Source organism: Halichoeres trimaculatus, unplaced genomic scaffold, assembly GCF_033239565.1.
Source record: "Halichoeres trimaculatus isolate MK-OKI-2021-1 unplaced genomic scaffold, fHalTri1.1 fHalTri1_scaffold_12, whole genome shotgun sequence".
Lineage (NCBI taxonomy): Eukaryota > Metazoa > Chordata > Actinopteri > Labriformes > Labridae > Halichoeres > Halichoeres trimaculatus.
Genome location: NW_027437190.1, coordinates 23,989,608 through 24,007,441, shown reverse-complemented (window position 1 = coordinate 24,007,441; position 17,834 = coordinate 23,989,608). Strand labels below are relative to the sequence as shown.

The 17,834-nt window shown below is 41.8% G+C and overlaps 1 protein-coding gene across 2 annotated transcripts in view; it reads left to right on the top strand.

Moving 5' to 3' along the window:
* The window catches only part of adamtsl4 (ADAMTS-like 4), a 57,704-nt gene extending 41,497 nt beyond the window's left edge, over positions 1–16,207 (top strand). For both annotated transcript variants that reach the window (XM_074683303.1, XM_074683302.1), the window contains 12 exons: positions 7,177–7,316; positions 7,731–7,935; positions 8,381–8,565; positions 10,057–10,222; positions 10,768–10,998; positions 11,174–11,303; positions 11,700–11,904; positions 12,523–12,696; positions 12,793–12,972; positions 13,242–13,421; positions 13,514–13,661; positions 13,749–16,207. In XM_074683303.1, the coding sequence (XP_074539404.1) occupies positions 7,177–7,316; positions 7,731–7,935; positions 8,381–8,565; positions 10,057–10,222; positions 10,768–10,998; positions 11,174–11,303; positions 11,700–11,904; positions 12,523–12,696; positions 12,793–12,972; positions 13,242–13,421; positions 13,514–13,661; positions 13,749–13,879 (2,075 nt within the window). In that variant the 3' untranslated portion in view covers positions 13,880–16,207. The remainder of the gene's footprint in view (positions 1–7,176; positions 7,317–7,730; positions 7,936–8,380; positions 8,566–10,056; positions 10,223–10,767; positions 10,999–11,173; positions 11,304–11,699; positions 11,905–12,522; positions 12,697–12,792; positions 12,973–13,241; positions 13,422–13,513; positions 13,662–13,748) is intronic.
* Positions 16,208–17,834: the final 1,627 nt, after the last annotated feature.

The following is a 17,834-nucleotide window of genomic DNA, read 5'->3' as shown; positions in this document are numbered from 1 at the left end:
TGTGTTTGTTGGGACATTGTAGTGTTGCTTTTAAAAAGCCAAAACCAAAACAGATAACACTGCTTAAACACATTCTCATGACATTACGTGCTCAAACACATCTTGAACTAAACCGTTGAAATAAGTGACAGTAACCCTTCACTTCTTTCATTCTGCGTCAGGCTTCAGTTTGAAATGATCATAAAGCGCTCGGGGACATTTCGTTGGTGCAGCAGTTCTAGATTTGGTTTATCCACCCAGATTCCGGCCTTTCTTTGCTGGGCTTGCATGTTTTCCCGATTCCTGAATGGATTTCCTCCTGCAAATCCAAAGACATGCTGGCTGTGCGGACCATATGGACAAAATTATGGTGCCATTTTGTCTTGCAACCAAATAGTCCATCATATGTAACAGTTTTCCCCCTAAAAATGTCTAGTTGGAGGGAAATAAATGGGTAGGAGTGCTGACAAATTGGGACAAACCAAAATCAAACATAAACTTTTGCTTGTATCTGCAATGCATTATTTCCAAAAAATGTGCAAAGCTCACAAAAGTGAAAGATACAGTTGCAGTAAGGAAAAGACATTTCTGCTGTTCTGTCATATTCCCCAACCCTTATTTGAAAAAAATCTTGAATGCATTTGGCCAAGTTGTCTTATATGAGCTCACCACCCTCCTGTGACCTCAAATGATTAGCTGTTAAAGATGATATTTCTGGTGTTAGAGGTACGGAGCAGGTGTTTTGCTGGTGGGACCCTTTCAGAGATTTTGCTGATGTTTCTGTGTCTTGTCAAAGCAGCTGACCAGCTGTGTGGATGCAGGCAGATCTAGACAACATGTGCCGTACATCTGCACCAGGAGTCATCACCAGGTTATCAGCTGGAGTCTAACTGTCTGCAAAAACACACAGGCTTCCCTTTCACCGACCACCCCCCAATTCTGTGTGTTTCTAAGGGGAAAGATTGAGATTACTGTATTTATCCACTCTTAAATTCTCCCTATCTGCTGCGTCTCCTTGCCCTTTTGCTCTAATCTGGCTTATTTTAAACCTCTGTGTCCTCGCTAAGAAGGAGAGAAGACACGAAAGAGAGCTGAGAGGGGAAGAAAAACAGACAGTGTCTGATAAAAGGAGTAAATCATGAATCTGGCTTTGGGAAGACACATTCTATTCAAGATAATGTGAGAATATTTTGGATAAAAGCAGCCACCAAATGGCCGATGTCAGATTTATTGGTTGGTTCTAATAGGGGGAGATATAAAACTGTATGTCTGAAGGTTTTTCAGATGACGTCAGCTGGGTCACACACTCGATGAGAGCTGCAGATGATCCTTTCCACTCTGCTAAGTAAACTGTATCACACTGTTTACTCCAGCCCGCTCCCATTGGCTGCAGCCCAGTTCTTCATATCTGGTTTCCCATCAGCACACTGCAGGCTGCGAGGAGTGTGTGTGTGTGTTTAAACATCCAGTGCTATATTAGTCATTTATCTCCAGCTGTACTCATCTGTTGAGGACTTTGTGTGCATACATTTACAGTTTGTATTTATGTTTGACCCGGCAGTCGGCAGGTTGACAGCCAGGTTATGTACGAACTGCAAAATGTTGTGGCCTATGGTTTGAAACTAGATGCTTAAACTGTAAAGCTGCCACTACAGCTGTAAAGCACGCAAGTTATAGTCCTGATTCATCTCTGTTGTAATGTTTCCCCCCCACAAGCTCAGCTCTCAATAGCACTTCCTCTTAGTTTTGTAAACGCTGCACGTGCAGGTGTTGTTTTACTTGAATATTCCCTTTTTTTCAGGCCTCATCCCCTCTCTGTGCGTTCATCCACCCCTCTTCCTGTCTCACTGCCTCTCTCTTTCTCTCTCCCTGTTGGAGTTTGTTTAGACGGAGAGATAGTGGGGAAGTATATTTAGACGACATATATTCCACTGTCTGAACACTAAGCTCAGAGAGGGAGATAAAGAGAACGAGACAGTGAACGAAAAAGAGAAGGAAAACAAAGGGAAACAGAGAAGTAACCAGAGACAAATAAAAGATAAAGCCAGGAATGGGGGGAGAAAAAAAATTCAAGGTGATTAGGAGTCACAGAGTGCTCAAGTATGACTTCATCGCAGGAAAAAGCAGAGAAGAAGAGCAGAGGAGATGAGGAGGGTGAGCACAGAGAGGGGCAGGGAGTGCATGAGTGGCAACACGTCTCCCACTTTTAGCTCCCGTCTCTTTTCTGATACTGTCTCCAGTCTAATCTCTCACAGATAGCTATGACAGGCGGAAAGAGAGAACAAGTGGGGAGAGAAAGAGCGGATGGGAACTCAGCCTCCCTTTTAGTTTCTTTCTAAATATGAACTTCATATCTGCTTTCATGTAGTTATCAGACAGTAGCAGAAGACTGACGGCAATTTAGGGTAGTAATGGAAAAGACGTGGATACATGTTGTACAGTGGTTATGCCTTGCTCGTCACTTTAATCAAACCATTCTGATGATTCATTAAAGTAAAATTCATTGTATGAAAAACTGTAGTTGTTGCAAGTTTTCTCTGTATCAGTGGGCTGCAGCTTGGTTAAGTGGTTTTAAGTTTTGCAGTTTGGGTAAACAGACTCATTAGCTCAAAGAGTGTAGTTGGCCCAAGGAAGTACTGTGAGCTTTCATATCTCTTGTTGTATGTACACTCACTGGCCACTTTATTAGGTACACCTTGCTAGTACCAGGTTGAACCCCCTTTTGCCTTCAGAATTGTCTCAGTCCCTTGTGGCATAGATTCAACAAGGTACTGGAAACATTCTTCGGAGAGTTTGGTCCATATTGACTTGATGGCATCACGCAGTTGCTGCAGACTTGTCAGCTGCTCATCCATGGTGCCAATGTCCCATTCCACCACATCCCAAAGGTGCTCTATTGGATTGAGATCTGGTGACTGTGGAGGCCATTTGAGTACAGTGAACTCATTGTCAAGTTCATGAAACCAGTCTGAGATGATTCCAGCTTTATGACATGGAGCGTTATCCTGCTGGAAGTAGCCATCAGAAGATGGGTACACTGTGGTCATAAAGGGATGGACATGGTCAGCAACAATACTCAGGTAGGCTGTGGCATTTAAACAATGCTCAGTTGGTACTAAGGGGCCCAAAGTGAGCCAAGAAAATATCCTCACACCATTACACCATCAGCAGCCTGAACCGTTGATACAAGGCAGGATGGATCCATGCTTTCATGTTGTTGATGTCAAATTCTGACCCTACCATCTGAATGTGGAGCAGAAATCCAGACCCATCAGACCAGGCAATGTTTTTCAATCTTCTGTTGTCCAATTTTGGTAAGCCTGTGTGAATTGTAGCCTCAGTTTCCTGTTCTTAGCTGACAAGAGGGGCACCCGGTGTGGTCTTCTGCTGCTGTAGCCCATCTGCCTCAAGGTTGGACGTGTTGTGTGTTCAGAGATGCTCCTCTGCAGACTTTGGTTGTAAAGAGACATTATTTGAGTTACTGTTGCCTTTCTATCAGCTTCAACCAGTCTGTCCATTCTCCTCTGACCTCTGGCATCATCAAGGCATTTTGGCCCACAGAACTGCCGATCACTGGATATTTTCTCTTTTTCAGAACATTCTCTGTAAACCCTGGAAATGCTTGTGCTTGAAAATCCCAGTAGATCAGCAGTTTGTGAAATACTCAGACCAGCCCATCCGGCACCAACAACCATGCCACGTTCAAAGTCACTTAAATCACCTTTCTTCCCCATTCTGATGCTCGGTTTGAACTGCAGCAGATGGTCTTGACCATGTCTACATGCCTAAATGCATTGAGTTGCTGCCATGTGATTGGCTGATTAGAAATATGCGTTAACAAGCAGTTGGACAGGTGTACCTAATTAAGTGGCAGGTAAGTGTATTTCATGCTTGTTTTGTTTCTAATAGCAAAAATGACTTTGCCAAATAGAAGTGCAGAAGGTGTTGAGGCAAAGATTCGGTATTTGTCAGGCAGAAAACTAGTTTTGTGAACCCCCAAGCAGAACGCAGGGACTAGAGGCCAGATGAGGATGCAAAAAGGAGTTTTTTACTAGGTAACCTTGTTTGGTGAGTCCAGGGTTAGAGAGTCCAAAGTGAGTGAGTCCAGAGAGGGTTAAGTGGTTGTCCAGTGAGTAATAGAATCCAGTGATACTGAAGTGAGTCAGATGAGTCCAAAGCCCAGAGTTGTAGAGGAAGGCAGACAGGCTGGGGTTCCAGAGCAGGACTGCAAGCAGAGGAGAACAGGAATGAGAACATGATCTACTTTTGACATACTGTTTTATTCCATAAATCAGCTTGATGTCTGAGTGATTTATTTATGTCTGGTTGACTACATGAAAAAGTTTTGGAAAATAGCCCTCATTGTACCTCTTGTTTTTTCACTCATTGGCAACACATTCACATATGCTGATGACACCTTGTTGTTTGTCAAGAAATTTCTTTCACAATCCTCCAAAGCATTTCTGACATTTTACGACCCACTAAGTAAACTCTGACAAGTCTGCTGTAATCTGGCACTGTTTCCCAGAGTTATCGCTGGTGTTTACCTCTGATGAAGGACCAGCACAACATTTCCAGAATATTTACAAGCAAAGCTGTGCACCTACTTATGTATTACCTAAATTTCCCTGGAAAGCTTTGGAAAGATAATCATCCATCCTCTCGGTCAATAGTTTTGTGAGCTAGAGTTTGTGACCCACTTCCAGCCACTGCCACACACCTCAGGGTCCTTAACATACTTAGTAGGGCAAACAAAGGCGTGAATCAGGAGTTCTGACTCACAGATTACAAACATATTCATGAAGTAATCCAAACGTTTTTTGAAGGGAGTTTTTTTCCCTGGAGGAGATCTGCAGAGGTTATAATGGTTGTAACTGAACAGAGATCTTGGTTCTTTCTGAAATTTGACCTCCTTGTAACCCAGTTTTATTGAGCCTTCTCTTTACTCTGGATAAGACTTGTGATATTCTCGATATCAAAGTGTTGAGATTCAAAGAATCTTTTGATTATGTGACATAAGGCACACTTTTAGCGTCCTCTGTAAGACTCTTAAAACCATATAAAGGGTCTAGTGACCTTTCATCTTTGTTCTCTCCTCCAACTCCTGCGAACCTCTTGACTCCAAAAACAGTCAAGGCTTTTGGCTTCTGCTGAAAGGAATTTTTCCCATGGTTGAACCAATCTTTGATATTATTATATGAAAATGAAATGACATTGGTATAATATCGGGATCATTCTACAATTCAATTAAGATTTCCCAAAGGAGGGACTGTTTGAGTGAAACGCCTATTTTTCAAAGGACTCCAAGGACAGAATAATAAAACTGTACAATAGTTTCTGACCACATTTCTGGCAAAGCATAATGCTGTGTGTGTGTGTAGAATAAAGAATTGGGTACTTTTCAGTCTCAATATGGCAGAGAAATATGAAACCCCAGTGAGAAGTCATAAATCTTGAAGGTCAGAATTTGTCCTTTTAACCCCAGACAAAAATTCCTCTCTCCTATACGCATCTAAATCTATAACCTCTTACCCATGCTGAGATCTCAGGCTAAAACTCAGTTTGAAACACACACACAACAGCTTCTCCCTTTAACTCTGTTGCACAATCTCAGTCTGTAACCCAGAAAAGTCAAACAAATGCCTTTTTACTTATTGCCAAGCCCCTTTTCTCTCTTTGTTTAATGTATAGGTCATCATCTTTATTACTTTATATTTGAGACAGCAAGCCTTGTTTACCATCTCTAGATAACAGTTATCAAAAATATTTATGCCATGAAAAATCAGAGCCATGTGACTCCCTTTATCTGCATTTACAGTATCACCATACAGCTAGAACCCCAAAAATCTGACCAGTAATGTTTGTGTCCGATAATGTTACACTCCTGTTTTTAATGCTCACACGTGTGAAATTACTGGAGGCCAATAGTGAAGATTCCAGTGGAGAGGAGACCAGGAAAAGCAGCTCACTGCTTCTGCACACACTCCTAGGTGGGCTAACATCTGCTGCATGGTGAACGCAACTCATTCAAGAATACCACACATGCAAGGGCTTTCATTAGTGAGCTCACAATATAAACCGTAAAATGGCACAACAGCAACCCCAAGTGAAGCCAAAACATCTCAGGCTGTCTCTGTAGTGAAAGTCTTAAAGTCCACCTCCTTATGTTGGTTATTTCTGGGTTTTGTTTTGTATTAATGTCAGGGTTTACAGTCTAACTCTGGGTCAAACTAACTTTCTAATCATCAAACTATCTGACTGATTAAGAGTGTGTGGGTGTTTGAGGTTTTTTTTTTTAATAGTCTGTAATTTAGTTAAAATCTGGACAGTAATGGTGGACACTGGAACTGAGCTGTTAGAAAGAAAAAGGACAGAAGAAAAAGAAAGCTAAAAAGAGTGATTGAGCATGGCTCCATTTAGCTCATGGGAAACAGAGTCTTTATCTCAGAAAAACATTAGCTTTTTCAGGTTGTCCTAACAACGCCTTTAAGGAGATAAATGTTATGTTTGTTTACACCTCAGGGAAAAAGATAATTGCTCAACATAGGTTTAAGATACCAGTTATTTGATTCAACTAAAACACATTTATTCCCTTTCCCCCCCAAAAAAAACAGCATGGCATGTTTATTGAGCAAGATGTTGAACTGTACCTTTAATTAAATTTCCCTGCAGAGACTGTGACTTTCACTTTCTTGTATCTCACACCACCTATCCCTTTAGTGAGCCTTTGTATCCTCCACTTGACTTTTTGCTGGCCTATTCTCCTGGTACTGAAGGACTCCAATTTCCTCTTTTACCTTGAAGCTACCTTTTCTCTCCCCTGAGTTTTCCTTTCTCTTCTCTCTGTCCAGATACATGCCTCCTACTGTGGGTGTCTGTTTGGTTCCTCTCATAAATCAAACCCTCCTCAGGCTTATGTTTTCACCACTCCTCAGGGTATGTTCCTCTAGGGAATATTTAGCATAGAGTGCACTTACATTTAAGCAGCAGGGGAAATAATGAATTACTTCAGTGCTGCTTGACAGTCAGGGGTTAGATGGTCTTACCTCGGTTTCCTGACCACATGGAAAGACGTTCATCACCCAGCTGTGTTTCTACATGCTAGGCAGAAAAGAATAAAAGAACAACTGGACATACTTATGCAATGAATTAGCTGTGCCATAATCCATCTAAGCTTTGTGTGTATGTGTGTTGCAGTTGGTGCGGATAAGCAGTGTGAGCTGACCTGCAGACCCGCTGGCTACCGTTTCTACGTCCGTCAGGCTGAGCAGGTCAGAGATGGGACCCCGTGCTTCAACGTGAGCACAAACGATGTGTGTTTAGAAGGACGCTGTCTGGTGAGTGTGTTAAGAAGTGAATTTGTATAAAATTTGATATTCAACTAACTGAGCCCAAGACTCTCTTGTCCAGCCAAGGTCGAAGAAAACCAGAACCTGGCTCTCTAAGTCTCCTGTCTGGAGTCTGATTTAAGCACGGCATTCAAATTCAGGTTGTCTCCAACCTTCTTTATTACCCCACTCTAAACTTCTCTTCCTCTTGTCTTCCTCTTTTTCCCTCATTGCCCTTTATGAATCAGTTTCTGATTTTGCCTTTTTTAGACCTTTTTGTTTCTGGCCAGAAACAGTCACCAGTGAACACAAACAGTGGTGAAATACAGCCTGGCAATGGATGTGAAATGTCAACAAGTTTTGTGCAGCTTCTCCCCTCATTGTCTGAACCATCACTAACATCTACTCATCTCCTCTCGCCAGACGGAAGGCTGCGATGGAGTTCTGGGCTCCGGCTCTGTGATTGACAAGTGTGGAGTGTGCGGCGGGCAGGAAACATCCTGTCGAAAGGTGGCAGGAAGCTTCCAAAATGTCACGGTGCCCCTTGGTTATCACAAGATCCTGGACATCCCTCCTGGAGCAACATTCATCAACATCACAGAGAGACGGGCAAGCCCCAATTACCTGGGTAAGTTTTTTATTCGAAGAAGAAGAAAAACCATTGATGTGCACAGAAGCATTTGCAGATTTGGTTTCACGTTGAGGAAAAGTTGCAGAGGTAAATTAAGATTTTGGAATGAGATTTGGCTAATGAGAATGTGTGTGTTGGCTTGAACAAAGTCTGTGGTTGTTGTGACCTCGCAGGCTCCAAGCAGATAAATTTAGTATTGTAACAGCCCATAAAGAATCAGTGAAGTGTGTGTGTGTGTACTTGTGAGTGTTTGTCTTACCAGCTCCCCCTTTGGTGAGGAGACAGCACTCCAAAGGCTGTGTTTGTCTTTCTGAAACTGTGTTTGAGCTCATGGGGTTTCCCTCAGAATTCACCGCTTTGTAGACTAAACATGGTCAAAACAAGAGAAGAGAGCTTGACCCAAATCTTTCTCCATCCACCCTCCACCCCTTCGTTTCTCCAGCCATGAGGAGCGGCACTGGGGCGTCAGTGGTGAATGGACGTTGGGCTGTGGATCCACCAGGGGAGTACCAGGCGGGAGGGACCAGCTTCACCTACGCCCGACCTCGAGCACAGGCGGAGGGGGAGGAGGAGAAGGGAGAGTCCCTCAGGGCAAGAGGACCCACCACCACACAGCTACAGCTATATGTAAGTGCAAGCACACAGGAAGGCTTTTAATTTAACCCTTTAAGCAAACATGCATCATGACATGTCAAAATGAAGCTAATGATAAAAAACACACACTCACTCATTGACACACATGTGTATACACATCTCCATAACATTGTTCTAAACCTGAGGCTAGTTATGCCTGCTCTGTGTCAAGATCCCCAAGATAGACTGCATTATGGCAGGATAAAGACAACTACACCAGAGCTTAGCCTGAGCCACATCATAGCATCCAGAGCTCAATAACAACAACTGTAACCTCGGGCTAAGATCTTATGAACGAACAGGACTCATCTGCTGCTTTGCATTTAGCAGCTACTGAGCAGAAGGGGGTAAAAACAGCAACCATCGGCCAAAACCAGAGTTTGAACTCCTCTGGAATCACTGGCATTTTTAAAGCTTCTTGGGATTTTGAAATAAGACACAAAATGACTAAAAGATAATAGCCACCCAAGTAGCTCTGCAAGAATTCAGTGATCAGAACAAGCTCAAAACAAACTGTTGATGAAGGAAAACAGAAAAAGAAGTCAGCACTCTGTGGACTTTTGCCGCAAGTGGTGACAAAATTATTAAGTCTGTAAAAAGAAAAGATAAATATTATTTGTTTTTTGCCGTCATATTTTATATGTCATCCTTACAGAGATGAGAAATAGAGTTAAGGAGCATTACATGGTGGTCATGTGCTTTAAAGCTCCTGTGAGGAACTCTGGCTTTGCTGTAGAATATGTTAAAGGACTGTTCTGGCAGACAATCACTTCCTCTCACTGATGATCTTGCTTTCTTTTGTAGATCATGTAGGTGGCATCATTATTAATTTAAGTCTCTTGTGTAATAAACCGAAAACTTCTCACAGGAGCTTTAAGACTGGAAACAAATTAATATATCACCTGAAGATATCTTAAGACCAACAAAAGATTTCTATTAAAAACCTTGTTTCCTGTTTATACATCTTTTCTGAATGACAAAGTGTAAGGAAACACATTTTTGACATAAAAGACGATATGTATTGCATAATCCAAAATTGTCTTTAGGAGTCATTTTATATGCTTCATGAAAGGTTGTTGTAATTTCATTTCCATCAACTTCATAGTCATCATAGTGTAACCTCTAATTTAATTGTTCAAAACATCAAAGATTTGGCTGCTGAGCAAATCACATTTCCTTTATGTTGCAGAAGTCATGATGTTGTTGTCACATGAGAGCAGCTGATTCAGTTTAGAGGACCTTGACTGTGTAAGGTCCAGTTATACAGGCTGCAGGGTTTATATTAAGAGGAGGGAAGCATGGTGACAAGCAAACACCCTGCTGAGGTATCCTGAAACTGTCCGTGCCAGAGCCAGTTCTGATGCTCACCCCGGCGTTTGACCTGCCTGTGAGGAAAGAAACATGTTCCCGAAGCAGCTTTGAGGGTGTTTCCTGTCACTAGCTCCTTCTAAGATCTGGTACTCTCTGTTCTTTCGACTTCTACAGATCATTTTCCACAAGGAGAACCCGAGCATTGACTACGAGTTTTATGTCCCTGTGGAGAAGAACGAAGGAGAGAAGGAGAGGCTGACAGAGAGAGAGAGGGAGCCACCCAGAGAGGCACCCAGAGACAGGCCAAGGGAGCGAGAGCCAGGGAGGGCCCCCCTACGCAGTGCGTTCACCTCACTTTTATATCTCTTATCTTCTGATTGGTAGTTGTGCTCCACTCATCTTCTTTGTAGTGGCAGAAAAAAATTTGGTCCTTAACAATTATGTTAAACACACATTTCAATCTTGTAAGTGTCAGAAATGAATTGTAAATCAGGCAGAAGATCTTAAGATTCATTCTTTCCAAATTACTCAGTGAAAGCTCATTTCAGTCCACGTCCTTGGAGAATGATTGACGTGTTTATGGACCAGGATGGGTGTGGTTGTGGGCCAAGTGGGAGGGATTATTGTGTTTGTGTGTTTGTGTATGACCTAGATGGGAGGCTATCTGGTCCACATGTTCGCTGTCATGAGACCCTGACCTCATTATGACATCATTAGCCTCTGACTCACTACCTTCCTCCTATTTTAGATATTGCACCATCCTGCTCTTCCCTCCCCCTTTATTGCCATTTTCTCTTCCTCCTCATGAGTGTTTCCTAATCTTCTCCCTCTAACTTTTTTTCTAACTGATCTTTATCTACATCTGTTTTCTTGTATCCATCACAGGCCCTCTCACTGTGTCAGTCGAGAACCCTCATCCTGCTCCTCCTGTTTCACTCCCCTCTTTCCCTTCTCACACCTCTGATCGCTGGGCACCTGAGAGGTCCCGTCCTCGGGGCTCTGCACCCAACAGGAACGCCAGGATCCCTCCTCGCACTGACCTGCCGCTTGACACTCAGTCTCCGTTTGTGTGGAGGAGAGGCGGACTCACTGAGTGTTCAGTTTCCTGTGGCAAAGGTCAGAAACAAATAAACCTTCTAGCTCTTCATACATTTGTCATCTCTTAATACAAATTCAAGTTACCTATACTGGATGCTGTGACGTCTCCCTCCTCTGGCCTGAGGAAGCAACTACAAGAACATGGGGTTTAAGTCCCTCTCTCTGTGTATTCCCCACTCTCCTTTTTCTGTAGGTTACCAGCACAGAGTCATTCTATGTATAGACCGCCACACTGACGAGGAAGTCCCAGAGAGAAAATGTGACTCTGCAGCCAAACCTGTCCCTGAGGAGGAGCCGTGTAACGCACATCCCTGCCCACCATTGTGAGTAATGATACATTATGTGGACATTTTGGAGATCTATGGTCAGTTAAAAAAAAAACTTAAGTCCTCTAGGAAAAAAGAAGAAATTCATTTCTTGCAGCTTGTAAGCCACTGCATGAAAACTTTGCTGCTTTTTATTTAACTGTACCTTTTGTCTGTTTAAACAAAATAATAGACAGTATGTGCGTACTTAGAGTTTGATGAAGAAACCTAGCATTTTTGGCACGGTGTAAATGTCTGGGTCTCAGACATGATTTGTGTATATCTGACATATAAATCTAAATGACAAGAAGTCACAGATGTTACCAGAGCATTACGTCAGAAGGCATGTCATTATGTGTTATTTCCCTGTAAAATGTTGCTTCAACATGTCCCTCCATGTTCACCGTCTCTCAGCTGGGAGGCGAGTTCGTGGTCAGAGTGCAGTGTGTCCTGTGGCCCCGGGGTGCAGCAGCGGCAGCTCCAGTGCAGGCAGAGCTTTGGAGAGCGCTCCACCATGGTCCACCCACAGCGCTGTGCCAACCTCACCCCGCCAGAGTCCACACAGGCGTGTCAGCTCGCTCTCTGCTCCCACTGGGAGGTCAGCTCTGATTGGAGCACGGTAGGTTAAAAAGGCCAGGATATGACTGCTACATGCATCACCTGATGGCCGAAAAGAGGCTAAATGATGGTCATAAAATCTGAAGAGGAAAGAGAGGATCAGTGGGTGGAGTTGCCTTTCAATAAATACCAGGGCTTTGGGGAATGGAGTTCTTTTACATTAGGCGTGTTACATGTTTAAAACTATGACACTCTGTTTCTCATGACTTAAAAAGCCTTCAAGTAGGTCAGACCACTGAAGCATCTCTTTTCATTGCAGATTACTGAAAACATGTTTCTTTTAATCAAGTCAAATGTTTTGAAAAAATATTTAAATAGTAATTATTGCTGCAAAATCACAACTTACACACACCTGTTTATCTGTTACTCATTTCTCTTCATATCCCTACATTTCTATAGTTGATTCTTTTATTGCTATTTTATGGTTGTGAGAAGAATCGCACGGAGGTATTGACTCGTTAATAATCCCTGAGCAATCTCTTTTGTCAACTGTAACTGATCAACTCCAGTTGTTTAATCAAGTTTGACAGAGTGTAAGCTATAATTTATGAATTCATTACATGCTTTTTTTTAATGTGCTCATAATCATTCTCATGCATCTCTCCTCCATTTGTCACAGTGCTCAGTGGACTGTGGAGTTGGAAGGAGGACGAGGAGCGTGAGCTGTGTCAGCGATCAAGGCGCCATCGTGAACGACAAGGAGTGTAACACCAGAGCTCGTCCACAGGGCAGTGAGGAGTGCAACATGGGCCCGTGTGTAACAAACTGGTACTTCACTGGCTGGTCCAACACCGTGAGTAACACACAAACACAAGAACCAAAGGAAAAAAAACACTAACAGCAGCACTTAAGCGTAATGCTCAACATGATCTTCCACTTTGTCCCTCAGTGTTCAGCGCAGTGTGGCCCTGGGGTGCAGCGGAGGGAGGTGGTGTGTCTGACTCGAGGAGGGGTGAGAGAGGGTGAGGGAGGAGGGGACTGTATTGGGGAGAAACCAGCAGAGATGAAGGCCTGCAATGGGGGTCCCTGTGTGTCCATGACCATGTGGTACAGCAGCCCCTGGACACAGGTAAGATAGAGAAAAGAAACAGAGGGAAACAGAAAAACAAGTCATGCCATCGGATGTATGCCTGTTTTTTTTTCTGTGTAGTAAGTTTAAGACTAATTTTTGGCTGTTGTCTTTTTTTTAGTTTTGGTTTGTTTTCTATTCAGTTTCTTGTAAAAGCTTTAATTGAGACAGCATTAGATATTAATAAGTTCAGAAGTCTATACTATAAAGCAGAAACAAATTATTCATAGTAATGTTTTTGGTGAGGAGTGTTTTTTTTTTTTTTTCAGTGTAATGTACCGTGTGGGAATGGAACTCAGCGTCGAGACATCATTTGTGTCCAGAAAACAGGGAGTGATTTGACAGTTGTACCAGCTGGTGATTGTGCTCATCTGGACAAACCTGCTGCAGTGCAGCAGTGTGAGATGGGAGAATGTCAGCCGCAGTGGTTCACAACAGAGTGGAGCGCAGTAAGAAATTTTGTGACATGACAACCATAAGTGGAAGTTAACTTTTCTTTAAAATCTTTTTAACAACACTTTCTCTGCCTTGTTTTTTTCAGTGCTCACGTTCTTGTGGAAAAGGCTTACAAATGAGGGAGGTACGGTGTCTGACAGTGGACAAAAAGCATAGTCCCGAATGTGATCCCAACACAAAACCTTACCAGGAGCAGGTTTGCAACACAATACCCTGTAGCCCACAGGTTGCAGGTTAGTATTCAAGACCCTGTTACTGTGTCTTCATTTGTGTTAGTTTTGTTTGTCTCTGTACCTAATTTTCCTTCTCTCTGCTCACAGATGAAAACTGCAAAGATAAACGTCATAACTGTGTGACAGTGGTTCAGGCCAGGCTGTGTGTCTACTCCTACTATAAAACTGCCTGTTGTGCTTCCTGTACCCAGAGTGCCCAGCGCACCAAGAGGCACTGACCAACCAATCAAAGACCACACAGGTGTGCGAGACGCAGGGACTGGGTTAAAAGGGCTCGTAGGTTCTGAAAGAAATGGACAGCCCAGGTTAGACTTGATCCCTGTGTCAGTTAACATTGTGCTATTTTCTCCCGATTCTTCAGGGAAAACACTGTGAAATCAGGCGGTTTCTTTTTCCATTTGTCATCATGCTGTTTATACTGTCTTTTAGATCCAGCTCCACTGAGCTTGCTTTTTTTTTTATGCAGTAGCTTTACATGTGTCACGCAGGGCTGAGTGATGCATTTGCGGTCATTTCAAATCTTTGGCCTAGAGATTGTAATGAAAGGTGCTCTCTGAAGACACAGCTGTGTTTCAGCAGCAAAATTAGCTTTTTTAAATATCCTCTATTATACAAGGACTTAAATCGGGCGTATCCAGACATGCATACCACTAATAATGAAAAAACTGTGCTGAACAAATAATTAGCATGTGTATCGGATAAACTGCATTGTAAAGTTTTACTGGAATAGAAGTTAAGTGTTTCTTGACACTCAAAATCTGAAGTAGCTACCCCGTGACTTTGCCAGAAGGATTTCATTTATAAATTGCTTTTCTTTTTCTGTCTGCCAAAAAAACGTCAGGAAGCGTTCTCTTATTGTTCACTTAAGCGCTGGGATAAATGAACCAAAGGTGTGGAGCAATCATGGCAGTATGTGACCAAATATATCAGAGCAGTAAGAGGTGAGATTCTTCCCACACACAGAAAGCTTACCAGACACGGATTTTAAAACCAGAAACAGAAACTCTGTACACTCCTTTAATGTTGTCATGTCAGTTAATCATATCTGTAGGCCCCTGAAGAAGAGCTGCTGAAGCAAGATTTATTAAACTTAATACATGATACGATTTGTAGAAAACATACGTGATACACGTGTGATGTTCTGTCCTGTTTTATGTTAACACATTACAAAAAAAAATATTTTATGCTCAATTGTTTTCTGAAGCTGCGGGAAGCTATACATCTGAACAAATAGAGAAAACTTGTTTGTTTTTAGAACTTTAGAGCTATGTTCACCAGCAGATAAATACACATAAGTGCACATTAAGGTTAGGGTTGAGTGTAAATAACCACTGTGCTTGTTTGTCATATCAGTGAAGCAGCGCAAAACCCAGTGCAAAGTGTGGCCTTTAAATGTTTTTTTCTTATGTTTTGGAAAAGATGCTGCTCTAGAGCTATATAAGCTACATGGCTGATTTTTAATTTGTCATGCATTGTCTTGATACCAGAAAAAGAGTGAATACCCCACAACCATAAACATGGCAATACACAGATTTCTAAAAGTGATTCACTCCTGGCTGACCTGATTTTGAGTTGGAGTGATCACATCACTGTTACAACTGTGTTTACATATCTAAAGAAGAATTTCATGTTCTCCCCGTTTTCCCACCTCATCTCAATACATATTTTATGTGGTTCCATCATTTTCTTTTTCGAAGGGGATGACGAATCTACGAATCAGACGAGTGTAGGTGAAGCCTTAATTAGACTGAAAAAAGCTGCTTTCATACAGTAGCTTTCTGATAGAGCAGCTCATACAGATCCAGTATAATCCTTCTGCTTTGATCTGAAAGTAAATATTCCACATTTTGATATGGCAACCTCTGTATATGTGTGTAAGTACTTTTTATGCCTTATCTCTTTTTTACAGCTGGTTTTACTTTTTTCACAACTCTTTAAAAGAAACACACACGCAATACTCCCCACCCTCTCAAGGGGGTGAGGTCTGTATATTTGTCAGATATGTTTTAATGTCTATATTTCTTTTAACTTAGTAGGCGCTTATGTTTTATAACTGAGTAGACTTATCAGGAGTGTTGTTGTAGACGGCATATATTCACATCAAACTGTCATACTCTTATTGTGTTTCCCATTTGACAAGAGAATCAGCGACTCTGTTGTACTGAGTTTGTGGTCTGTGTGTGTGTGTGTGTGTGTGTGCAAGTGTGAGTGTGTGTGTGTGTGTGTGTGTGTGTGTGTGTGTGTGTGTGTGTGTGTGTGTGTGTGTGTGTGTGTGTGTGTGTGTGTGTGTGCGTGTGTGCGTGTGTGTGTGCGTGTGCGTGTGCGTGTGCATATGTGCGTGTACTAAAAGTTTTTCTGGTCGTGTGCTTTGGTTGTGAATGTTTCATTCTTGTCTCTAATCCCTCGTAGTAAAGATACTTTTTATATAAAACAAAAAAAGATAGTAATTTATCTATTATCTAAAGAACATGTAATTTATTTTCTGTTTTAAGGAGCTGTAGCAGATTTTCTTTGTTACCACCAGAGTTTATGAGATTATTACTGATACACAGGCATTTTTTTATTGTGCTAAAAGAAAAAAAACAGAAAAGAAACAGTGTGGAAAAACTATTATACTATCTCAAAGCTTCATTTTAAATAAAACTGAAACCTGTATGCAGTGTCTTGTTTTATTTGTCCTATAACAGGCGATGTTACCAATTTCTCCCAAATGATGGTGCTGTTGAGTGTCATTTGTGCTTTCCACAGAAACAGAAGTCGTGGGGTAATTTCTCTTTCTGGTTCCCATTCTGCATTGGGACTTGTTGTTTTCTTGTTTGATTTTTGTCTTAATGTAAGATAAAGTTTTGATCTTAAACCTGACTTGGTAATGTCAGGCATATTTTAGGACTTTTTTCATTTTTTACAACAACATATGAAATGATCATTCATTTATTTGTTATTTTATCATTAATAGCACTCATAAAGGAATATACAAGCATTTTCACAACATTCATATTTAAGACAATGAGGACCACAGTAACAAGAAGAAATTAGTAGGGATTCAGAGCATGATTTTTAAAATTATATGTGGCCTTTAGATTTGACGTACAGGCAGTTCTTCAAAAACAGGTTTACTGTGATTGGTTTTTTTGTTTGTTTGTTTTTTTGTTTTTGTTTTTTTGCTATGAGTAGAGCTAAAGCATACTTCACAAAGTTACACTTTTGGCCAGAGCTGTCTTGTGAACAAGGTGGACATGTAGTTGTAACAGGTTGGGCTGCGGCAGAACAGAATAAAGCACACATAAGGAATAGAATGTGACTCAGTATAGAGCCTTGTGAAGCTGAAGTACATTTTTGGTTAAAGGCTATTGGAACTTATCTACAACAGTTCTTTTGCTTTCTCTGTTTCTGCATGAGCTTTGGTAAGTTTGATGTTATTTTAGAATTCACCTTTTGATATATTAAGTATTAAAATGCTTAAGTTCCCTTTCATCCATATTAAAAGTGGGCAGTTGTGATACATAAACCTTGTGCTGGCCCACACTATACGCACTATGTAGATTTTGACAGGTTCCACAGTATAATGCAAGGTCCTGCCAGGATAAGGTATGATTTGACATTTCCATACAGTGCATTCTTTTTCAGGATAATTTTTTGCCCTTGTCCAAAGAAATTATTTTAAAAGTGTATGACTTAATGCACAGTTTATGAAGCTGCTGTCCTTAGAATTTGTGCAGATTCTCCAGAAATATAGGCCACACTTTTGCTTGCAGGTATATGAAATAAGGGATTAGTCATCTATGAAAACAAACAACAAAAAAAAAAAACAACAAATCTAAGTAGCACAAAGAAAAAGTTTGTATCTCCTCAACATCCCCTGAGTTAGATTTGCGTGAGTCGTCGCCTTGTCTTTCTTGGCGTGTAGGGAGGCTTAACAGCTCCGATGGCGTGATGCCCTCTGCCTTCCTGCACACCGTTCACACCCTTGGGCCGCAGCAAGCGTCGCATGCCTCCTCTAAGATAAGGAGGGCTGTGGTTTGGTATTTGTACGTGCGCGTGCACGTATGTATGTGTTTGTGCGTGTAAGTGGGTGTATATAGTGAATGACTGTTGGGGGGATGCTGGTTCACAGAGGGCACGAGGCAAGGCAGGCAGATGGTGACCTTTCGGAGTAAATTACCATGAACCCAG